Genomic DNA, 26,645 nt, shown 5'->3' with positions numbered 1-26,645 from the left:
TTCCTTTCCCTTTCCCCTCTTTGGAATTTTGTTCAAAATTAAGAATTTATGCTCTTGGTTGTCTTCTTAAATTTTTTAATTATATGTATTAAAATATATAATATAAAGTTTTGTTTTTCTTATTCAGAAAAGGTGTGTGGGTAGCAAACTTTTTTATGTCTTTATATATCTCAGATGTCTTTATTTTGACTTTTTACATGAATTATTATTTAGATCAAAATTTTTTCCACCAGGAACTTGTAGATAACTCTTCTTCCCTCACTCAAACTTATTTTGTAAATAACATAATAATTATGATAATAGTCTGATTTCAAATATTTTTCCTTCATCAGTAAGATTACAAGTTTTCCTGCTTTGGAGTTTATAAATTTTATTAGATGGTATCTAAATTATATTCTAAAATTTACCTTATCCGCACTACAACATTACTGTGAAGTATTCATCAAGTGCTTGCTATCTGAAGATGTTAGTACTTTAAATATTTGAAGTTAATTTTCTTCATTTTCTGCATTTTTCTTCTTTCATATTAGGTAGGTGTTCGGTCTTCTGGCTTGTCCTCGATCTCAGTCATTCTCTTATCATTTCCACTGACATTTCTCAGCACACTCTTCTATTTCACTAATTTAGTTGTAAGCCTATATCATTCTGATATTTTTTTATTTGAATTTTTCACTCAAATAATCTTAGTTCTCATAAAACCTCCTTGAGGTATGACTGTTATACAAAAAGTTATACATAATTAATGTATACAGTTTGATGAGTTGGTAGATAAGTATGTACCCATGAAATCATCACCACAATGACATAAACATATCATATTGCTTCTTTTTTATAGTAGCTTCATGAATTTTTGTGCATGTGACAGCTTTTCAAATCTCTAGAATTCTAATTATATTTAAAGTTCTCTGCTAGTTCTCATGTTGTCTTTGTTTTCTCAGATCTTAGTTCCTTGATTGGGTCTAACAACTGTATGCACATTGTTGGATTTTCTGAAATATTTGTATTTATAATTGAAGGATGAGATTTGTAGGTAATGATAGCTAGAGATGGTTTCCCAGCAAAAGTGAATAAAGTAATTCCTTCAGTGAGTACGTTTAGATTCTATATAAAGAGGAGTTTTGTGTGGCAAGAGAGTGTGTGGTTATAACCAGGAAGATACTTCCTCTAGATTACCCAGATAGTCTATTTTAGTGGCTGTAGAGGTCACTTATTTGTAAGGGAACCAGAAATTACCTGGAGCACCCACGTGGCACTCTCTTTCTTGTGGCCCAATAACTTCTGTAAGTTTCCTATGGCAGATCTTCCATTTTTATTTAGATAGCTCTTCTTCAAGCTTTGGTCTGGAGACTTATCATACAATCAGCAGTACAGCAAGTTTGCAGCTTGCTATTCCATTACCAAACTGTGCTTGTAGTCCCTGCTGTCTTTGATCTTGGTGTTCTTGGATTCCAAGAGGAAGACACCTCTTCAGTAGTCTTCTTTTATGCCTTTTCATTGCTACAGGTTCAGCGCCATTAGCTCTAGCCATCAATCTAATCTCGTCTGCCTGTATCTTCTAGAAACTCCCCACTGTTCTGGTCTAACTGCTGGCACCCTTCCCTGGTTTCTAGTCTTACCATGGATTCAATTTAATTTTTAATCCCTTATGTTATTTGAATGGCATCATAGGAAGTAGAAAAGATTAATGCATATGTTCAGATATCCATCATGAAGCAGAAAAAGTCAGTTTTTAGTATTAGCAAAGTTTCTTTTTCCTGAGGAATCAGCATAGCTTGTTTTTACAAACTCATAATTTTGCTTTTAGTTTAAGCTTTGATTAACTGTCTCAGAAATATTAAGTGCCAGGTACTGTGCCACATGCTTTGCACACACTTTCCTACATTTTCATAACTATAAAAGTTCAATATCATTTTCCTATTTTACAGATTAAAAAAACGATGTCTAGGGAATTTGAACTAGTAAGTGATTTTAATCGAAATGATACTTTTCAAAGCTATATGTTTTTATAGTACAATTGATTTAAATATAAAACCCGGGAGACTTCATAGCATAACTTCAAATAAAAGTTTTATAGTTTTGCATTTTTAAAACTACTGGTATATGTAATATTTTCCTCATTGCAGATTTCAAAGAAGACAGTAAGTATTCGCATTGATTTTTGGAAGGGATTATATCTAAATCCAGTAAATATTTAATTTATCCAGACATATCATTCTATTGACCATTCACCTCATCCCTCTGGAGACAGCAATCACTAAAATACATTAGTAAATGGGCATAATATTATCAATGTTTATATCTATGTCACTTGTTGACAATAATTATTTCCCTGATCTATGTATCACCTATACCTATTTCTGTAGCACAAGGATTGGTCATAATACAATAAAAATTTCTGGAAAAGAACAACAATAGTTAAATAACATTGTTCATGAAAAAGAATGAAACTGAGAACATTTTTGGTCTCCTCATAACTTTAAATGCCTGCTTATTGTTTTAACAGCTCATCTGTGGTCATTTATAATTCAGAGAGTCTATTACAATGCAATTCTTCAGGTTCCATGAATGATCACAGAGTTCTGGGGAGAGAAAAATTGCTAAAGTTTCTTGAAATGAGGAAATATAAAAAATTAAACAGAAAGATAAAACTGTCTATTAGTGATGTGAGGAAGATTATGTTAACTCTCTAATGCTAATGACATCATTTGAATGGCAAAAGAATTCTTTAAAATGCTTTAGCATTGAGGTGGCTTGCTGTCACTCCACATAGGTCTGAGCTTTAAGAAGGATCCAGAGCATGTTTTCCATTTCTTCTGTAACTTACCTTTGGTAATTGTCACTTAGCAAACCATGGAATTAGACTAGATGATGTTCTTATATTCTCTAAGAAAGAAAGGGCAGCAAAAATATATCTTTACTACCCCCACCCCCAAAAGAGTTAACTTCACTTTATTTTTAATTGATATTATTTTAATTGAGGCAGTTAACCACACACAGAGAACATTTTCAGTATCCTAAGTCAGTTATTATATGTGATTTTATTTTCTCTACTTTCTGGTCATTTTTGGCCATTTGCAAAGTTTTTGCTGTGGTGTAGCTGGTATATTTATGCGATAGGGATAATTTTCCCTTCCTTTCTTCCTCTTTTTTTTTCTTTTCTCCCTTCTTCCCTCCTTCCTTGCTTCTGCCTGACCTCTCTTCTATTCTATTCTCTTCTCCTTTTATTATTATTATTTTCTTTATCATTTTATTATTAAACTGAAGGTGTAGTTTATAAATTGAGAGTTTAGATCTATATTCTAAGTATATCTGAGGCTAAGGTAATAATTTTTATTTTTATCACCTCTAGTAGCTCTTTAAAAAACTAGGCTCTTTAAACAACTAGGCTCTTTAATATTTTCTTCTTTTCTCCATTCTGAATTACTGTTTAGGTGAGTGCTTATCATGCTTGCATAAGTTCCCAGTTTTTTTCTAAGTCACTTAGACTCCTAATTAGTGGTGAATTACTCCATTTCACCACCTGGCTTTGAAGGAAGCAGCCTATTCTGAAATTGCCTAAAAGTAATGGAAATCAAAACATTATGTGAAAATGAATTCATGATTTCATTGAACTGGTGAGAGTACTTTAGTTTCTTAAAGTTCAGATTATTTTCTAATCACTTTTGTCTTAATTTGTGTTTTTTCAATTATGAAGAAGTGATATATTCATACCCCTTTCTAGTTATATTACAGCCAGAATGAGACAAATAATTTTCAGTTTCAGAAAACTGTTACTTTATATTTTTGTCCAGACCCTTTGAGAGGCTTTTTTTAAAAAAATGATATAGGGATCAAAAGTTGACCCAAACTAGGGAAACTAATTTAATCTTTATGAAGCCTGAACTAAATACAAATATGATTATATCTGAACCACCACTTGAAATAAAAAGCATTCTTGACAATATCAGTTTTAAAAATATTTGATTATAAACACAGTCCACATTCACTATAAAACATTTCTGAAATAGAGGAAATATAAAGAAAAGAAAAATACCACCACCAAGAGATATATACTATAACTTTTTGATATATTGCTTTCTCATGTCTTTTTGGCACATGGGTATTTGTATAGAAATATAAACTTTTCTAAACATACTGTGTATATAGTTTAACCTTTAAAAAAATGTATCAGTTTTAACCGTTTAAATTGGAGCCAAGCTTATTATTAAAAATGACTGAAACAGACCATCAAAGTATTCTCTGGACTAAACAATTATCTTATTTCAAATGCATCTATTATAGAAGAGTTTTCCAATCCTCTAGTGTTCTTCTAAATCTCTCAGTTGTCCCATATCCCTTTAACTTGTAATCATGAATGGAGAGGAGACAGATATCCTTTGTGTCTGGTTATTGAACTCTTTAGTTTTATTCCATAATTTGAGACACTCCAATAAACTTTACTATAGAAGAGAGTTTTAAACACTCTCTGAAGAAACTGTTAAATTTGCTGCTATCGAACTGTTCTGAGATCTCAAGTTAATGTAATAACCATCCCTATACAAATAAAAATAAAGTACATGATCCATTTTGACTAAGCCCCTCTCAGGAGCAGTGGCAGATTTAGGGTTGTTGGGTCTGATTTGGATGGCCTTCTTTAAAAAAAAAAGAATAAAAAATTGTGTCGCGCTTGACAAATTTAATGTATATTATATTAAATAGAAAGATATGTCCACAGGTACTGGTATGGCTCCTCCCAGAATCTTTTAAGGAACCTGTGTAAGTTAGCAACTCTGAAGCTTGAAGCTGCATTAGCCCCCTATTAAATTTTTCTTGGCTCAGGAGTCAACATTATTTTCATTTGAGAAGCATAGTGGGATTTCACTACATTATGTAACTGAGTGTGGATTCATAGTTACTTATTTCCATGGAGAGAAATGATGGTGAGACCTAGGGGCTATTCCTAAAGTTTCTGCAGGCCAAGAAGAACAGAGGGCTCATGTTTACCTGAAACTTCAGGTGATGTCCAGATGAGTGGCCTATTATTGGTACATGAATAGTCCAGGTTCAGAAGTCACAAAAGGTAGTCTAAACTGGTAGCCACATGAGGAAATGATCAGAAGCAGAAACAGAAATATCCTCCTCAGGAACCAAGGAAGTAATTGGAAAGGCAGTGCTGGGTGGATGCAGGCGCTGCTGCCCATGGCTGGTGCTTGCTCCTGCGGTGCACAGTAGGAGGACCCTTTGGGTTCAGATCATCAGAGATGGGATGGGATCGACCTACACTATGACAATGAGCCAGGTATATGGTTAGGGCATTCTTGAGTAAGACAACTTTCCAAATTTCAAATTGTGGAGAAAGAACATGATGTAGTACCAGAAAATCTGCAATTGAGTTCACTTGCTATCTCTCAGTAGCTGCATAATCCTGGGCAAGATTCAGTTTCCTGAAATTTAGTGGCTTAGAATAATAAAATTACCTTGTTATGAATCTGCATTTGGGTAAGGCTCAGCTGGGACAGCTCGTCTCTGCTGTCCTTGGAACATCAGAGGGGACGGCTCAAAGGCTGGGGTCTGGAATGATCTGAAACTGCCCGCACTCATGTTTGGTGGTTGATGCCAGCTGTCCATTGGGACCTGCAGCTGTGTCTAGAACACCTACACATAACCCCTTTGCACAGCTGCTTTACTTCCTCATAGCACGTTAGGTGATTCCAAGGACAATTATCCTTGGAATACTAAGATAGCTGTTAAAAGCTGTATCACATTTACAATGTGGCTTCAGAAGACATGCAGGGTCACTTCAAGGGGAAGGAACACAGATGCCATATGTCAACAGAAGGGTGACAAGTCACATTGTAAGAAAAACATGTGGATGGGATATATTGGTATTATTATTTTTAGAAAATACAATATGTCACAGGCTAATAACAGTACATATTTATTGAATGCTTAATAGGCACCAAGTGCCAAGTGAAGTATATACATATATTACCTCATTAGATTTCTCATCATAGCACTCTTAGGTAGGTACTGTTATTGACTCTATTTTATAGATGAGGAAAATGAGGCATAGTGAGTCTTAGATCACCAAGAATTCAGCTGGTAAGGGGTGGAGTTGAGATTTGGAACCAAAGTCCTTAAAGCCCATACATACTCTTAATTCTTAACAACACAATTGTTTCAGAATTAAACAAGATCATATATATCAAAGTATTTTGGGCAATACAAATTCACTATGCCAATTTGAGTTTTTTTGAGGAAATCTTTGGGAAAATTTTCAGAAATACTAATACTTTGACTTAGTATAGTGATTGGGCTGAGTAGGCTGCAAAATTAATGTAATGAGTGATATTAATAATGGAGTAATTTGATGTTACCAGAAGGTAAAATTTCTGGAAGTCTTCTTTTCTTGTATACTCTCTGATGGGTATGTTCCAAACCCCAGCACCTTTGGCCATGTCTTGTATTTCCATTATGGAATCAGAGAATGTTAAAGCTATGAGAAGCCTTAAATATTATATGACCAATATATGTTATATGACCTATATTCCCCCTTATGTATTCATAGTCTTTTGTTATGGCCTTCAGAAGCTGACTGACTTTTGAGAATAAATACTGATGTAGAGTATTTCTTTTCTGCTCTTTTCCACCAAGTGTAAAATTTTTAGCCATTTATACATCTCTGAAGAATTACACACCTGAGGTGAAACACTTTTTATTTTATTTTGGAGGCTAAATTTTTGGGTATTTTTGTTGGAATTTTCCTTTTCTCATCTATTAATATTTAACCAAATGGCAGTAGGTGTGTAGTACAGGAAGGAAACCAGAAGATAACATTCCCCATGTTCATAGAGAAGCATCCTCCAGGAACACTGGTTTCATAGCAGAATCCTATTCAGGATTTGTGGCCTGCTCCAAGTGTAGTTGTTTGATTAAACAAGACAAAGAAAGCCTATTTGTGTGTGTAAGTGTGTTTGTGGTAGGGAAATCAATTTCAATTATTCTGTGAAACAGCACGAGGCATCTGTTCCATGAAAAGCCTACTGAGAACAAGGTGTGGGCAGAACAAAGCCCGAACTCCCTTGGAGGCATTTCTGCAATTCACTGAGAGGCTGCACAGTGTTACCTGGTACGGTGGCAACCAGGTGGCCTCTGGTTCACCCTAAGCTGAACTTCAAATTCAGTTTTCAGTTAAGCTAGGCTACTCTGTGCCTGTTCGAAATACAAGGTCATGTTTTGAAGACAGCTGCATGTGGTTATAGGTCTTAAACTCCAGCCTAGGACTGTCCTGTGTGCCAGCATTAGGGTCCCCACACTGCAGAGGCTTCTTCTGTGATAGAAAGGGCTCTGAGTACTTTTCTGAGTGGGTGGACTCTCTAACCCCCAGGGCACTTGGGTAATCAGTTCAGAATCCTGGTTTGGCCAGAGCCCAGCCCCCTGAGGTATATCACAGATGTCAGAAGCTTTTTATTCCCTGTACAGAACGCAAAGATCACTCCAACGCAGGCATCCATTTTGCAAGCTAGACATCCCTGGTGGACAGACAATACAATTTTAGGTATGTTGGCTTTAGCAAAACACTTATAGAAAGAGAAATGTCGGTGGTCAATACTCAACCCTGAAGCAGCTTCAGTGTGTAATTAGGATGATTAGTGTAACCAGAAATCATGGAGGAATAGTTGCAAGAAATAGTTGCAAATCACATTGCTATGGCCTAAGATTTTGAGAACTGATTATAAAAGAAAAGGTTTAATTGTTATTCACTCTGTTGTTTCCTGTGGCTCTACAGTTAGTTTTTCCTCCCTTCCCCATCTTATTCTCCTCCTGCCTCCCTCTTTTCCTCCTTCCTTCCTGCTTCCTCTATCCATTCTTTCCTTTTTTCTTTCCTTCCTGTGAAAAATAACTTTACAAGGCATTGTATATCAGTCAATGCATTTATGAGTTATAACAATTATGTATTAAATATAAATAAGTAATAACAAAATAAATAATAAAATTCCTTAAGAATAACAGGTAGAGGATATCAGATAGTTGAGACAAAGCAAATGTTGAATAGTTGAGAATTAGTTAACTATTTTGGTTTTATGTTTTTAAGTTTTAATATTATTCTTTAAATTTTCACGATAGATAAAGTCCAATACTATATTAAGATTTAAAGAAAACTTTGTGACAGGCTATTTCTTCCCTATCAGTAACACTTTTACTGTTTTTTATTAATAATAAAGTTATTTTATGTTTCCAGAAGGTCAAACTCCAGAGAATCTTATCGGTATTAAGGTATAGTATCACCAAGAAAACCCTAACACAGTAGGCAACTAATTCCTGCAAAGGTCAATATTAAGAAGTAAGAAGCTTTAACCAAGGTCAGGCTGTGATACTGTCGTGAGGTGTGATGCATTTGTTGGCTAGATCCTCTCTGAAGTTCCTTTTAATTATAAGAAGAAAATAAATATATGCACAAAAATTTATCGTCAGCATGGATCTTCAACTGTCTTTGTTAAGTAATTCTTTGTATAATGGAATGGCCACGCGTAGCACTCCTGATGACCTCAGATGGAAGTTCTTGCCACTTTTCTTGCCAACCTAATGAGAGTACATGGGAAGATCCTGTTAGCTCTGCTTCCCCGCAGGCCAACTGGTTCTCCCCAGAAATCAGTTAATTCCTAGTAACTCTATCAAGATATTATATACTATTTTGGAGTAAGAAAAGTTAAACACTGTCGACTCCTCTAAGTTTCTATTTAACACACTAAGAGTTGGGAACTGAGAGGATGACATACATTTCATTCATTATTTCATTGAGCAGTGGTTGTCAATGAATTTGTTCCCACTGTCCCAGAATGCTATAATCTTAAAGTAGATTTCAAGACTGGCTTTCTCCTGCTGTATTTCTCTCTCTCTCTCTCTCTTTTTTTTTTTTTTGGTATGTAGAATTCTGCATGGTAACGTAAAATTCTATTTGATGTGACTATGTGGTAGAGAGGGTGATGTCCCCCAAATTAGGAGCCCTGGGCTTTGATGTGGTACTGACACTAACTTCCTTGAGACCTGAGGCAGGGTTCTTCACTTTTTTGGAGATCACTTGTGAAATGAGTCATAGACAAGATAATCTCTAAAATTCCTCAGGTTCTAATATTATATATGTTACTATTTCTGTAATATTATATATCAAATTAAACATGTTAAATGAAATGTAGAAAGTACACACTGACACATACATGGGCTGTAAAAGGGCATTGGTACAAACTTCCTGAATTCCTCTAGGACTTTGAATCCAATAAAATAATATTCCAATGGCACAAAGAGTTTATCAGGCAGACAAGTCATATATTTGCTGGGTGAATTGTTCAATAATCACTCATAAGTCATCCAATAAGAGTTATTGAGTCAAAACACTGCCCAGGCACTGCAGTGGACAGAGGTGACACAGACATGGTCCTTACATTCACTGAGTACACACACTGATGGAGTATATAGGCATTAAGCAAATAACAACACTAATAAATATGTGATTACATATTTATCCACATCTTGTCATATTCACAGGTGTAGTGAAGGGAATAAAAGTGTGTGGTGATGGAACCAAGGAGGGGCCCACTTTATATGAAATGGCTGGGGAAGACCTCCCTGAATAAGGGACAGAACTGAGTGGCTGAAACACAAATGATGCATAGAAATAAGTCTGGCAAAGGCAGAGGGAGGCAAATGAGTGAAGGCTCTGAGCAAGGAAAGACCTTTCCACATTTGAAAACATAAAGGAGTCCAACGTGGCTATAGAAGCAAACTGGTGAAGTGGCAACAAATGAGGCTGGGACAGCAAGGAGGCTGCTGTCTTGAATTCTATCCCAAATGTCAGAGGAATCACAAAAGAGATTTGAGCTAGAGAGTAAATTGATCCAATTATGTTTATAATAACTGTAATTTATGATTTGGAAATTGTGGGATTGGAAAGGACTTAAGAGTGGCTGAGGGAAGAAAACTGTTGGAATAGTCAAGGAGAGAGAGACAATGAAGACTTGGATTAAGGTAATGACAACAGATAGATTCAATATATATTAAGGATCTGATAGGTTATAGATGAGAAAGAGCAAGAAATAAAAATGGTTTCATTTTGAATGGACATATGAAATATCTAATTAACTTTCACAAGAGCTTCTTTCATAGATCATACACACAGATATATGCACATATGTGTCTGTGTATATATGTGTGTGTATTTGTAATTGTCATACATTTTATTGCTTATTCCTCTCCTCATACTTGCTCTTTTAACTGTAAAGACCTAAAATTACTCTTATATTAGAATGGTCCCAGGGAACAGACATATGTGTATGATAAAGTTTTAATGCCCTTAATTTCTGATGCTGCAGAATCAAAAGGCCTAACTTCTTTAAAACCTAATAGAGAGCTATTCCTTCCTTGGAGAAGCCTTTCCTTTCCTTCCCTACTGGTTGTAACACTCCCTCCTCTGGCCTGCATTTCAACACTATCTGTAATCATTCCTTTGCCTGGTTGACTTTTACAGAAACCTGAGTTTATCTGGTGCATGGACTCACTTCCATTCATTTGCCCCCAAGTGTCTACCTTTGACTGGCATGTGTGCTGGAAGACAGTGAATGACAAAGAGATCACATTCATTCATAGGGTGTAATATTTATCTCTCTGTGTTCCCTTGTGATGGTGGGAAACTGGAGACTAGAGAGTTGTTTATATGCATTTCCACATGTCTGCTCTCATCTCTGTGTAATGAGTCAGAGATATTGAAGGGCTGTGATTTGGCAGTCATAGAGCTTGGCAAAGGGTCATTGGAGGAGCTTAATCAACAGTTCTGTGTGGTTCATCAACTTAAAGCTCTTGGAATTGGAAGGAAGCTCAAAGGAAGTCTAATCCTGCAAAGATTCACTTTGCACTGCAATGTCATAGCCCAAGCTTATCTAAAGTGCTTGATTTCCAATATTGGGCTTCACAGAAATAACATTCCCTTTATTAGTTTTTATTGGTGAAAATGAACTATGATTTAATCCCAATATGGGAAGCTGAACCATGACACATTCTCATTTTTGAGCAATTAATTAAATTATAAATTATATTACTACATAGGGATAAAGTAAGAGATACTACATATAGATAAAGGGAAATTACAGTGGACAATTTCCACTCAGGTTCTTTGTTAACCTTCTTTTATATATTATTTATATCTATTTTAACCCTGGCATTCTCATTAAGTGCATCATCCTCATTTATGATTTCATTAATGCCATGCAGTTCCATGTCAGTAGTCCTCTTGTCAAAATGTACTGTGAAGATTTTAGACAAAAAGGTAACCTACTGAAAGGGAGAATATATGTGCAAATCATATATCTGATATGTTGATAAGCCAATATCCAAAATATATAAAGAACTCATACAACTTCAAAAAATCAAATAATCTAATTTAAAAAATGGACAGAGGACCTGAACAGACTTTTTTCCAAAGAAGACATACAGATGGCCAACAGACACATGAAAAGATCACTAATCATCAGAGAAATGCAAATTAAAACCACAGTGAGGCATCACCTCACACTTGTCAGAATGGCCACTATCTGAAAGATTAGAAATCACAACTGTTGGAGAGGACATGGAGAAAGGGAACACTTGTGCACTGTTGGTGGGAATGTAAATTGGTGTAGCCACTGTGGAAAATAGTGTGGAAGTTCCTCAAAAATTAAAAACAGACATACCATATACAACCTAGTAATTTTTCTTCTGGGTATTTATACCCAAAGAAAACAAAAACACTAATTTGAAAAGATATATGCAACCCTATGTTTATCACAGCATTATTTACAGTGTCAAGATATGAAAGCAATCTAAGTGTCCATAGATAGATGAATGGATAAAGATGTGGTAAAGGTATATAATGGAATATTACTCATTCATATAGAAGAATGAACTCTTGCCATGCGTGACAACATGGGTGGGTATGAACTTCACTTATAAACCATATGACTTCATTTATATGTAGACTCTAAAAAATAAAATGAACAAACAAACAAACCAGAAGTAGACTTATAAGTAGAGAGAATAACCTAGTAGTTGCCATGGGTGGGCATTAGGGTAGAGACTGGCAAAATAGGTGAAGTGAATATCATGATCTTTCCAGTTGCCTACTGCTTTCAGAAAGATCTGCTGAACCAAATCAGATCAGGATGTCAGGGATTTAATGGGATACCTGTTCCAGGAGCATTTTCCTTTCTAGTAGGAAGAGAAAAGTCATGTCTTGCTACTGGCCAACTCTCAGGCATAGGTGAAGAAGGCATCTTGGGCAGAGGGACCTTTGCTGGCACCTGTAATAACATTGTATGTAAGCCTCATTCTAAACACCCTGGCCTGAGGAGCAGATAAAATGCCCAGTGACATTTACTGGGCTGTGTTCTTAGCTGGCACTTCATTGACTCTGCCTTGCTCATCACCACACGTAGGCACAGTCTGTCCCCCTCCCTTGCAATGTCCCTGACTAGGTCTGACTCATCCCTGCAGGCTCATACTCACACATCTGGTCCCTTACAGCAGGTCAAATAAGACCGTGGGCTCTGGACTCTGCTGAGGCTGAGTTCCCTTCTCTCTCATTTACTGTGTGTGGTAATATAGGCAAACCTTTCCAAGACTCAGTTTTATCATATGAGGAATAGCATGTTGTAGATTTCTGAGGACAAAAGAAGACAATGGATGTAAAGGGCTTCCTGTGTTTGTTAGCACACACAGCTCAAGAAATGTTAGCTAAATAAACAATAACAAACTCTCATTTAGTACTTACGTAAGCACATATAGTACTTATGATATGCTACCATTTTTATATATTAAGTCATTTAATTCTTACAACAGCTGTAAAATGTAGGTACTATTTTTCCATTTTAAAGATGAACCAAAGAACTGAGAGGTTAACTGACTTATCAAAAGTCCCATGGCTAATAAGTGGGAGAGTCAGAATTTGAGCCCAGGTCTCTGGTTCCAGAGCACTTGCTTCTGACCATTCTGCAATGTTACCTCTCCTATGAACAAAAGATACCACTTCAAGGGTATTGGAATAACAGCTTGGAAAACTCCTCTGCATAACCTGGATCCAGGTGAAATGCGGGTCAAATTAAGGCTCTGTAATGCAAAATGATGTGGAATGAGCCTTTCCCAGCATGATGCAGAAACTCAGGGATGGCCTTACAGCCCACAGAAAGTGACCTCAGGTTTCCAGTGCAACCCCTTCACTTTGTAGGTAAGGAAACTGGACCTCAGGGCACCCCAGGAACTTGCACATGGTCGTAGTTAGAGGCAGAACCTAGTCCCAGTTACATTTCACAGGTCCAAATTCAAGGGCCTCTTAATTCACTACATTTACTGTGAGAGGCTCTCCTGTTGCTTGAATTAAAGATGATCTTTCCTCCATAGGCTAATTTTCTTTTGACCCATGGTAAAAATCTATTTTGACTTGGTTAAATAGAATTTTTTACTAATGATGTAAAAGATGTAAGAAGTGGGGTTAAATAGAGGTGACCAAGAGCTTTGTAACAAGGTTGGGGTAATTCCCCCACTGAACAAAAGGTGGCTGAAAGTAGCTAGTGGAGGGGTCGGGGAACAGCTGGCTCCTGCTGAATGTCAATGTACTGATGCTGGACAATGTGTCTTTCTCTTACTTCGGGTTCACCTAATGAGCTTGTTCTGAAAGTGGTCTTGTTTTCTTATCTGTTGCCTATTTCCACAGGGCAGTGTCTTATTCCCTGCTTTTCAGTGACTGCGTACCTAAAAGTGAATACTGGCAAAAATAAACTTGCAGGCAAGATATCTTTTAAATGGTTACACAACAAATACTTTCTCTTCCCCTACAATAATACACTTGTAAAGAATCAGACTGGGGAAGGAAAAAGCTGTTGAAAAAAATTTTGCTAAGCAGATGCTTACTCTGAATACTAAGAATATGAAATATGTTTGGACATGAAGCTCTAGATTGTGAAAGAGTGCTGATTCATATTGTTCTAGAATCACCAAATGTCCATGTTATCAGAAAACTTAAGGATCTAGTATGAACCCCCTATTTCAAGCATTAGCAAAAGAAAACAAACAAACAATGGTTAAACAGCTCAAGGTCATAGCTTGTTAGAGACAGTCAAGACTTCTGGCTTTCATCCTGGAATTTTTATTGTGAAATGTCATGTAGAGGATCAAGAATGTATTCATCTGCTAATAGCAGAAAATCATCCTAGTGGTGACTTAGCAGATAGGGATTCATCTTTAACTTCACTGAAACAGAATGTTCAGGACACCAAGACACAGAGACCAGTAAAACAGGTTTTATTCATCTTTACTGCCTATTAGAAATAATGCCCAATTATATTGATGCGTTACTCACTCTGCTTCTAGTCCTTTGCTCAAAGGGGGTGGATTTCAAAAGGCCAAACATCCTGACTTCAACCTACAGTGTTCTCTCCTTGTCTTGGAAAAGAGATGAGCAGGCCTGAAACCAAAGCCCTTGCAGGAAGTTTACAGTAGTGAGGGTGTTTCGAGCATTTTATCTTTCCTTAGGGCAAGAGCTCAATAGATAATGAAATTTACATCTTCCAGACTAAATCTTATCGAGTCTGCAAGAAAAAAAAAAGAGGGGACTAACTACTTCTTTAATAAATTAGGGGGACTCACATCAGATTTCAGGACTTCAGACAGGAAGTCTATATATTACATATGCTCTTTTGGGAAATGGCATATCATAGGAAATGGCACATGGCTTATGTCAACTTTACTAAGGACAGTCACTACAACATTACTATTTCTTGTTTCCTTTAGGAAGAAAAACTGTTACATGGTCATTTTGAGAGGTTCATCTCCTTTGGATAAATTTACCAAATTCCCCATAATAGCTATGTTTGGCATGACATTCAGATGAAAACTGTACCCTCTCCTATGAACAAAAACTATCACTTCATAGGTATTGGAATAACATCATTGGAAATTAAACATTTTTATTAATAACATTTTTTTATTTTAAACATTTTTATTCATAACATATTATTTTAGATAATTAGAAAACAAAGATAGTTAAAATATAAAAACATATGTATTTTACCATGTAGAGAAAATCACTAATATTTGCATGTTCTTCAAACTTTATATATATGTAAATATATAAATATACATTAAGAATTGGCTTTATATTTTGCATACTATTTTTAATCTTTTTTGTATTTAACAAGATGGAAGAAATATGCTATATGACATTGAATACAATTTTTTATCATCAGCCTTGAAAATGATTGCATGTGTTCTTTAAGTAAATGCAAAATAATTATTTCTCTAGCCTCCTCTTGTAGAACTCAGTAGTTCTTGTTTGTTTGTTTCTGTTATATTTTCCTACTGTGTGTTGTGATGAAGATCCTTGTAGCTGGAGCTTGGTGAACAATGAAATTATTCTCTGAAAACTACATTTCTGAGTCAGAAAATATGAGTGTAATTGACATTACAAATTTTCTATAAAAAAGATGGGAATAGTTGACACTACCATTAGTAGTACATGAGAGGGCTCATTTCCATGACTTCTTACCATACTGGGCATTATTAAAAAGGATATATTTACAGTGTGTGTGTGTGTGTGTGTGTAAACACTGGGGTTCTTTTTCTGAACATTTTTTTGGATAGATACAACCTCTCCAGTTTTGACTGTATATTCAGTACCATACAGACAGGGATAGTGGACAGGTGTGATAGGGACTGCTTCTGTGAATCTGTTTCCTCCATAAAACTGAAATAGAAAAATGCTACTTTTCTGTAAGAATGATTATCTCCTTTTGTACTTTTATACCACTTATGTTTGCTTTCTCTTAACTTCCTCTCTATACCATAAAGAGTTTGAACTTAAAGAAACAACAAACTGTGTTATTGCATAAAGCTCTAAAATGGATACAGGGAAAGCATTCATAGCTGAAACTTAAAGACTCAGTGACAGACACTCAATATAGACAAACATAGTTTTTGGAATGCATTGTGTAAACACTAAAAGTCCAAAAATAAAATAGGGAAGGAATTACTTTGTGCAAGTGTGACAGAAAAAAATAATCTGGGGACAACCTGGGAACACCGTGACCACGGGTGGAAAGCAGAGCACTGTAGTGAAAGGAACAATCACGAGCTTGGGTTTTATAAATAGAAACATGGAAATAAAGCAATCTAAAGCTCTTGGGTCAATGCTAAGTCTTATGTCCAATTTTAGAATCTACAATTTTAGAGAGACATGGAGAGTAAAAATAGCTACCATTCCTTGAATTTTTTTTCTATATTTCAGGAACTCCACATTCATTAACATATATCATTTAATAATCATGACTAGTCTTTGAGATGCATATTAGGATCCCCATTTTACTCAAGAGGAAACCAAAAGTTAATGGAAACACTTTAAGACTATCGAATTTATCCAGGATCCAGGATTCAAACCAGGTTTATCTGCCTCCAAGGGCTCATCCTCTCACTCACTCCACAACAAGGTCCACCTGAAAATGTGATGCGCGGAAAGGACAAAGAGTGCTGGGACTCAGTCCTACTGCAAGGAGATGACAGTCACTTTGGGGTAAATTTCCTTCTTCCACTTGGATGCTATAACTCTACCTGCTCAAACTGCGATAGTTAAGTGTGGGTCTGAGAAATTGCTTGTGAAAGTGATTCCGTTTGTGCTCTGTGACTGCCTTGTGTAAGGCCGTTTCTCCACTGACCTTGCATATAAATCCCTACATGCCCCTAACACAGGTGGTAACTCACCTGTGACTGATCACCTGTGCTGACTGTTGGTGTGTGAATGGAGGCTAAGGAGCCACAACATTTTCCAGGTATTAAGTGGGAGAAACAAATTAAAAGGATATCAGGAAATGTTAAAGTGATCGAAGTTGTTTCTCTGGGAGAAGAGAAAGCTGAATTATGGTATCTAGAAAGACTTCCAAAAAGAAAAGAAAGCTTCAAACCAGCTGATATCTCTTTTCACTGAGGATGAAGAGGAAATGGATTTAGATTTCATTGGAAGGCATTTAGGTCAAAAAGAAAAATATCCTGATAGAGATGGTTGTTGAATATTTTGGTAGGTTTCCAGAAAGTGCTGTGAAACCAACTGTCTTCATCATAATTCTATTAAAAATGGGATATTATCTTATTTGTCCAAGATGTCCCAGGAGGTAGAATAATTAGTTTTCATGGACTGGTCCATGACCAAAAGGATTTCATCATCAGGGGAGCCTGAGACTACTATAGAATGCTAAGGAGGGAATGTAAACATGAAATAATACAGGGATTAAGGGAGTCTAGAGTGTAAGGCTAGTGGATCTCTCAAAGTGAAGGAATTATTTTTTTAAGAAAAGTGAGTATCTACATAATTTCCCTGTATGAATGTTTCCCCACATATAATTGGTGTACAAATATATGGGGATGAGCAATGTTGAATGAGATTGTTTGACAAGAATAGTCTGTGAAGGTGCAATAACAAGACTTGGACTTGGCTCAACATGATGGCTGAAATGTTATTTTCACCACCAAATGGAGCACAGATTGTTTTTTAAATATATCCTCAACATTTAAAGAGTAAGAGAAAACAGTCAATATAAGTCAACAGTCTTCAGCATCTACTTTTTGCATGGCAGTTCATACAGGTGATTATGAAATCTAATTTATTTCGTAGCTTGCTTGATGAAACTTAGCTACCAAATCACTTACAAATTAGTCTTTTATGAGTGAATGTCTGTTGAGCTGGCTGGATAATAATCATATCTAATTTCTTGAAAGTCAAATGTAGGTGAGAAATTCTGAGTTGTAGCCATTTTGTCTCTCCTCTGATAGTATCTCCTCTGATAGTTTAGTTTTTTTTATCCCCGTCTTCAGGACCTTTCTTAACTTTGCCCTCATAAGACGTCCACTTCCATTATGTTTAAATGCTTTTCTGATTATTCAAACAATGGATATTTCTTTGTAAACTCCATGTTCTCTTTCATAAATCCCTCCATGAGCTCTGTTTAGAAGCTTACCATTATAGACTATCTTGATTTACTCTCTATAAGTCTTTTTGTCACTTAAGAAGGAAATTACTTTCAACATATTTTAATTTTATATTTTATGGGCTTTATCAGATGCCACTCTTCCCTTTTTCTCTTAACTCTCTAGGTTTTAGGCAACATTATAACAGTGATAAAGTCTGTTATAAAATCTGTTACAACACAGAAACATATAGCATATTTTCATGTTGCCATCTTGCAGTAGTATGCCAGATGCTTCACAAGCGATCCCTTATATAAAGTGTCATCCTATAAACCGTGAACCTTCTGCTCCAGTGGGACTTCTCTGCTCATTGCCTCTAAAAATATTTTCTGTGGATTCTCATTCACTCTCATTCACCCTGACTGCCAATTCCTCGCTTACATTCTTCAAGGCCCAGTGTCATTCCTGTCTTTCCCGATACCCAAGAGGTATTCTGTGCTTACCCCTGCCCTCTTATTCTGAAATTTAGTATTATGGCATTTTTTATTTCCCATGTATCATATACAGCTTACTATTGTTGCTATATTTTGTGTGCTTGTGTCATGTTTTCATAGCTATATTAGAAATCCACGTAGGAGGTAGTACAAAATGGTGGTTATGAGCAAGAACTTCTGAGTTAGGTACTAAATCCTAGATCCATCACTGTATGACCTTGGGCAAAACTTAACCTCTGAGAGCTTCCAGATCTTTATCTGTAAAAGAAGAGTTCTAACTTTTATATGGAGCTGTTTGATGAATAGATCAAATGCTTAGATATTTAGCACAGTGCCAGGCACACAGTAAATGTTCCCCAAATCTAAGGTAGAGGCAATGTCTGATATTTCCTGGTAACTCTATAAATGCAGAGTCCAGGGATGTTTTCAAGTTGACAACTCAATAAACTAATTGCTAATGAATGAAAATATGCAGCTCCCTACCAGGTCTGAGCATTTACAATTATGTTTTTTTCAAGTTTCATTAAAAGTCAGTTCTTAATATATTCATAGCACCTTCAAGGGCTGCATAAAGAAGTATCTAAATTAATTCTTCAATACCAAGAAAGGTAATAGAAGGCCCTAGCAGCAGAATGGAAGGGGAGTGGGAAGCAGAGGGTGGGCAGTGCTGAGTCTTTTACTTTCAGTCTGTCTGGCATTATTTGCTCATGACCTGGTAGGCAGGCAAAGAGTACAGGTGTTCTAGTTTTCTTTCTGTCTATGGAAAATCTGTTTACATTTTAAGACCCATAATAAAGGCACTTACTTATCTCCCCTCCCCAGCTTTGTTGAGGTATAACTGACAAATGAACTTGTATATATTTAAGGTGTACAACATGATGGTTTGGCATATATATATATATACACACACATATGTGTGTGTGTATACATACACATATTACATACCTTGTGGAATAATTACCACAATCAAATAAATTCACACATCCATTATGTCACCTAGTTACCATTTTTTGTTTTAAAGATCAATTTTTATGGCAAATTTCAAATATACAATGTATATTATTAACTATAATGTAATAATAAATATCATTATATATTCAATGTCCTGTACATTAGATCCCCAGAGCTTACTCATTACTGAAAACCTGTACCTTTTGACCAATATCTCCCTATTTTTTTCCACTCCTGAAGCCCTGATAACTACCATTCACTCTCTGGCTTATGAATTTGACTTGTTTAGATTTTACATATGGGTAAGATCATACAATATTTGTCTTTTTATATCTGGCTTATTTCATTTAATATAAGCCCTCTGGTTTTATCCATATCATTGCAAGTGGTGAGATTTCCTTCCTTTTTTATGGCTAATATTCCATTAGCTATACACACACACACACACACACACACACACACACACACACACACACACACACCACATTTTTTTTTTATCAATTCATCCATCAGTGGACAGTTTGCGTATCTTGGCTACTCTGATTAATGCTGCAGTGGACATGGGAATGCAGGTATCACTTTGAGATACTGATTTAATTTCTTTGGGTATATACCTAGTAGTGAGATTGTTGGGTCATATGATCAAGTTCAATTTTTAATTTTTTTAAGAACCTCATACTGTTTTCCATGAAGACTGTATCGGTTTGGGTACAGGGTTCCCTTTTTGCCACATCCTCACCAGGAAGTAGCAGTTTTTTAAGGCAGCTTTTCCTCATTCCTAATCCAAAACACCTCTAATTAGATACTTATAATTGTCCTTGTCATGTCATTTGTTCTGTCGCTACTAAATGAAAGTAACATGCTTTTAAGCTTCCTGGAGGCAGTTTTCTTCCCATTTTGTATGGTCTTTGTATCTAGTACTATTATCAACATAATGAGTACATTAGAGTTGTGAGAGTCAAATAAGATAATGTTTGTGAATGTAATTTTTAAAGTATAAGGATTTATAGAAGTACAGGTTATTATTGTTGTTCTTCCTATATCAGAGTGACTTGTGGAAATTTACATGCTAGCTTGGAGTTTTTTAGGCATCATGAGAGAAAGGAGCAGTTTCAACATTGGTTTGATGTGTGATATTCAGCTATTATTTCGTATGAAGAAGAATTGCTAATCTAATAAGAAAATATGAATAAAGAAATTGGGACAAATATTTCATGGGACCAATTAACCTATGCAAACATTTTTTGGAAATTATGAAAACATACACATTTAATTGTTTTTTGTTGTTAAGAGAAATGAGTGGTACCCTAGGAGTCAAGTCATGTAGAACTATTCCAGTTCTAACATAAACAACCTTCTTGTCCATTGGTGAGCCATTTCTCCTCTCTATGGCTCAATTTCCTGGTCTGTAACCTGAGGTGTTTGGACAGAGTATATCTAAGGCCTTTACTAGATATTTTTGAAAATGGGATTTTCTTACTTTAATGCATAGAACATTTAGTCTGCATATATTTTGACAAAAGAATAAAATAGTTTTCTATGACTGATGTCCAAGGGTGGCACCTTAGCAGTAAAGTTATTGTCCTTGTGTAACACCATCATCTAACAGATGACTAAGGCCTTTTGCTGAAAGAGTTGGCTGGTGATGTCTATGTACCTTTGTAGATTCTTGAACCTGCACTTATTGTGAGGAAGTGACATCTAACTTCCTTCCTCATGCCCTCTTCTGTGGACAGATGAGGCATTCACTTGCCAGCAGCAGTTTTCTCCCTTATAATAATCAGTCAATGCCTCTTACCTGAGCAGTGATGTTTTTCCACAGTCCATGGGGCTGAGGATTTTGTGATGTGTTAATGCTTCTGCTGGGGCTTCACTGGACAGAATTAGGCTAATATAGGTGGCTAAATTAAAAGGCAAATAGATGGATTGATAATTTTATCTTATAAAAAAGATAAAACAAGGAGTTTTCCTTTTCAAAAATACAGGAAAATCTTACTCGGTTTCATTACAATGCCCATGAAATTTTATAGATGTTTAGATTTAAATCCTAAGTCCCTTTTTTGGATAATACTATTCTTTAGAAATGATTTTGGCTTAACTACTGCTGTATTTATATATTTACCTCAAAAATTTCAAAACTACTGTCAACTTGTCTACCAAAAGTTTGAACTGGTTTCACCCAACATGGATATATTTGTGGCCTGTCATCGCTGAATATGTATTATTAACCTTTGAAATTCTGGCATGTGATAGGTGAAAAAATAGTATAGTATCTTGTTTTAATTGTACTCTCTTGATAATTAGAGATTCAGTGATATTTTTCATATGTTTATTACCCACCTTTACTTATTTTGTTTAAATTACTTATTACCTTTGCCCCTTTTTCTATTGGGGCTGTTGCAACAAATGCACTTTATATTGTGCATTTAGTGTCTAGAACTATTGTAAATACTAAGGACACATCATTGAATAAATCCTAAAAATGTGTTTTCATGGAGCTTTCATTCTAGGTGGAAGAAAAAAAAAACAATAAAAAATATCAAGTATATGTACTAAGATAAAATCAAAGGACATGATCAAGATTTACTGGAAGATTACTTTAAGGTCACTGATCATGAAATGCTTTTGAGAGAGGTGATATTTATATTGAGACAAGAGTGACAAGAACATTTGTAGAAAAGCATCTTTCCAGGTGAGGAAAACAGCTAAGGAGAAGCATGAGTGAGTTTAGGGCATTTTAGGAAGAAAGAAGGCCATGGGGCTTGAAGAGAAATGGGCAGAGACGGGGCTTGAGAAAGATGGAAGGCTCAGCCTGTGTGCAGCCTGGTAGTCCAGGGAAAGGTGTTTTGGTATCATTCCAAGTATGCTGGGAAGAGATTGAAGCTTTCTGCAGAGGAGTAGTATAATCTGATTCATAGCTTAACAGATACTCTGCTACATGTGGAATGAATCACTGGGAACAAGAGTGGAAGCAGGATGACCAATCAGGGGACTAGGGCAGTTGTCTAAGCAAGAACTGAGTTACTTGGGGTAGAGGATGCTATTGGTGGCCTGCCCAGATTCCCTCTATCTGCCTGATGCACCAGTCTCCCAGCTACTGTGAAAGTCAGCTTTTATAAATCCCAGCTTCCTGGGAGGCTACACCTCCCTTCCCCCTCTCAGGGACCATACTGGATGACTGTTTGACAAGGGTTCCTCTTGCCTAAAGGCAAGGCTAACTCTGTAGTACAATTTGTGCTCTAGTATTTCCTTGTGGAATCAGACTTAAGCTAATCAATAGCTAACATTCCTGATTAGCATTTTCCTCCTGTCCTTCACTGATTTTCTTGGTCCTCTTCTTCATCTTGGCTCTGTTTAGGGAACCTGACCTAAGACACTTAGTTTGGGGTGGCAGAGGTTAAAATAGAGGAAAAAAACTGGCTTAGGAACATTTTAGAGATAGAATCTACAGGAATGGATCTGTAATATGAAAGAGAGAAATCAAAACAGCTCCTAAATTTTGTTATTAAGCAACCTGGTGGATAATGGCACTATTTACTAATAGGAGATGTCTGGAAGGAGCAAGTTTGGAAAAGGGAAAAATTCTATTTCAGATATATTAAGTTTGAGATGTTTGTTAGTGGGTACATCAGGGAGACAACTGAAATACTAATCTTTTGCTGCAAAGGGAAGTCCAGTCTGAAGATGTACATTTGGAACTCAACCATGATATTCAAATGGTGTTTGGAGGAATGTGACTGAATGAGGATACAGTGAGAGTGTAGATAAATAAAAGGGTTTCCCAGGACTGGTCCAGGCATGAAAATATTTAGAGGTGGAGCAGAAAAGGAAAACCTAGCAAACACATTGAGAAGTAGTCAGTTAGCTGAAACCATGAGAGGGTTTGTGGATAAAATGAAGGTTCTTGTGGCCAGGATTCTCACCTGGCCCTGGTTGGCTATCTCACTACACATGTGTGGGCAATATGTTGTTACTGACTCTATATAAAGAGCCCCACCCAGTGCACTGGGCGACACAGTGGCAGGGCTGCAAGGCTGCAGGAGAGCAGAGGCTGGAGTGGTGGCAGCGCTGAAGACAGAGGCCCAGAGGCAGAGACCGGCTTAATGCATGTAGACTCACTCTGAGTGAACGAGATTTTAGTGATTGACCTGCCACTGCGGAAATAAAGTTGGACGTAACCCTTTCACCCCAAGGATGTTCTACTGTTATTTCTTTGGTCACATTGAATCCATAGTGAACTTGTCTGGGACTGAAACCCATTGGTAAGACAGGGTTATGTCACAGAAACCAAAAGGATAGTATTTCAAGGAGGATGTGCTTAACTGTGTAATGCCATTGGGTGGCTGATGAAAACAAAGACAGGGAAAAGAACATGAAATATGGCAATGAGGAAATTATCAATGACCTTGATAAGAGAAGAGTTTGACAAGAAGATTCTGTGGTGACGGAATGAACGGTAAAGGAGAGAATGGGAGATGATGAAACAAATGCATTGACCTACCAACTATTATCTGTGAAGAGGAGTAGTGAATGAGGTAGTAATTCAAGTGGGAAAAAGAGTCCCATTAGGGAACAATTAGAGGCAGAGGAGTAAGGGTGAAATAATCATGTTAGGGACTAGGAAAATCTAGTTACAGGGGAGATGTAGTATGATTTTCTTGCAGTATTGAGAACCCCTTTGGCGTAAGTGCTCATGAATTTTTAGTAAAACCAGTTCATCAAGATTGTGAGTTTTTTCCAGCTGTATTTAGGTGCTCAGGTGTATACACTGAATAAGAGAATTGTGGGGTTAAACTACCATTAGAATTTTGTCAAGAAAACAGAATTAAAGAAGTTGCAAGTGGGAGATTATGAGCATAGGGTATGAGATCTCAGCTGGGCTCAGAGGCAAATGAGAAGGTGGATGGAAAGAAAAATAAGCAGGTGAATGGATTTGAGGTTTTTATGAGGTTGAGGAAATACTGTAGTAGGGGTAGTAAAATATATATGCTTGAAAGATAGGAGGACATAAACAGAGACTAGGATGTTTGATAGCCACTTTCAGAGATATTAGAAACATTTATAATGACAAGGTAAAAAGTATGATTGTGGAAGTTGGAGGGTTACAGAAAATATCATGGGATTGAGGGGGTTGAGAAACTGGGGTGCATGATATTGGATTATCTCCATGGGTTTCAAATTCCCCAAACTCAGGGAAAGTAGTAGAGGTACAGACGACACTAAGGTGGGGACAAAAATCATCAGTGAAATAGACAGGGAACTGGCACAATGTGGTATTTGTTTTATTTCATTGATTTCTATGAGCTGTTAGTTTATTAAAAGTATGTTTTATTATAAGAATGATATTAAAATAAAAATCCAAACATAAGGCCAAATCTCCCATGATGCTTTCACTTCACCAGAGGACAGTGGATTTTGACAAGGCCATGTAACTAGTTCTCATCTGCTTATTCAGGTCTGGCCAGGTGTTCCACTTGATTTGCTTACTCTCTTCTCATGGGAATGATGCAGGGCTTGCTGTCCCCACGACGGTCTGCCTTTTAACCCTGCAGCCAGCTGCAGCAAGCCCTCAGATGAACAGGCTTTCTCGGTGTGCTGCTTGACCTTCTACCCAGTGTGCTGATCCCTCCCACATTGAAATCTGGGACAACCATTATTAATCACGGTCGTAAAATAGGGCAGCAGTCCTTCAGTTCTCAAAACTTATTTCCCTGCGGACAGCCTAGCTAGTTTCTTGTTATTTTCACAGAGTTGATCATTTGATTCTATTGGATTACTCTCTTTAATCCATACAGATCTTCCTTCAGCCCTAGTTATATTTTCTAATTATTTGGCAGGTCTGTTCTCTCTGTTTCTCTGTGACGAATAACGAGTCTTTATTCCAGCTTGTAAGTACTGCTGCCGTGAGGTTGGTTGTCTGAACCTCTGCTGATTGTTTCTAAACAGGGAACTACGGGGAGAGCGGAATGGATGCTTTCAAAGAGCTGGCTGCCCAGGAAGGCCTCTGCATCGCCCATTCAGACAAAATCTACAGCAATGCTGGGGAGAAGAGTTTTGACCGCCTCCTGCGCAAGCTCCGAGAGAGGCTTCCCAAGGCCCGAGTGGTAGTCTGCTTCTGCGAAGGCATGACGGTCCGAGGCCTCCTGAGCGCCATGCGGCGCCTGGGCGTGCTGGGCGAATTCTCCCTCATTGGAAGGTAAATCTCAGTCTTTCCCCTAGCCGGCCCTCATTGTGTCCCACAGAGGCTTACTCTCACAGACTGGACCTCCTGATTCCTACGAGGGTGCGATGCGCTCTGCTGGGCTCGACATTAGCTCAGCTCACTGAGAGTAGAGCTATTGTTATTTTCCTGGTAGATGAGAGCAGACCAGAGGATGACAAAATGATGAGACTTTCAAAGAAAGGAGGGAAGTTGTTGCTGGAATGTTTCCTCCTGTAGAAGTATTCTTTACATCTGCTCCCTACCACCACTACCCACCAAAACCACACGAATGCTTATGTTTTCATCCTTCCTGAGCATAGAAATCTTAATGGATGATTGGTAGATGAGGGTAGCACTGAAATGGAAATATATATTAAGATTTGAAATGTAAAGGGCTGGCTAAATGCAAGTGAAGACATACAGCTGAACTTTGGAGCTTGATAATATTATCCTTTATACTTCTGGGATGGCTAATTATACTAATGGGATTTCTGGAATTGCAGGTGGTGGGTTCCAAACCTCCCTTCTTTCTTGATCATATGTACTTGTGTGAGAAGAGATTTACAGTATTGCTGTATTTTCCATAGGGTTTTTGACCTAATAGGTATCTTGTTTTACTTGCCATCTTCTAATTGTGCATAGAGGAACTGCTAAATTTTTCCAAGGAAAGTACTGAGTTTACTTGAATTAAAGCTTCAACTGGTCTCTGACACTGTCACACTCATCTCTCAGGCCCCCTTTTCTCCTCCCATCTCCTCTAGTGAATGGGGTATAATCATAACTCACCTGCTGAGCTAAGTACCTTAGCCACTGACCCTCTTATCTAGGACACTGGGTAGTAGTGGTGTGGACATCCCCACTGGACCTTTCCCTCTGTCCTTGGATTTGTGGTAATGATGGCAATAGTGGTAAGACTAATCTCATCACCATCTGGAACTAGAGGCACATGACACTTGAAGACATTTGAGAAGAAGGTAGGATATAAATACAACTAAATGAAGAAACAAATACTCTTGAGGCATGAGGTGGTATGGAGCCAAGGT

The 26,645-nt window shown here is 37.0% G+C and overlaps 1 protein-coding gene across 6 annotated transcripts in view; it reads left to right on the top strand.

Moving 5' to 3' along the window:
- Window positions 1-26,645, top strand: part of GRM1 (glutamate metabotropic receptor 1) — a 373,819-nt gene that overhangs the window by 95,576 nt on the left and 251,598 nt on the right. For all 6 annotated transcript variants that reach the window (XM_036906888.2, XM_036906889.2, XM_036906890.2 and 3 more), the window contains one exon: window positions 25,347-25,596. In XM_036906888.2, coding sequence (XP_036762783.2) covers window positions 25,347-25,596 — 250 coding nt within the window. The remainder of the gene's footprint in view (window positions 1-25,346; window positions 25,597-26,645) is intronic.

This window comes from Manis pentadactyla, chromosome 12 (assembly GCF_030020395.1).
Source record: "Manis pentadactyla isolate mManPen7 chromosome 12, mManPen7.hap1, whole genome shotgun sequence".
NCBI lineage: Eukaryota > Metazoa > Chordata > Mammalia > Pholidota > Manidae > Manis > Manis pentadactyla.
Note: the sequence above shows the minus strand (reverse complement) of the source record. Positions and strands in the feature narration are given on the sequence as shown.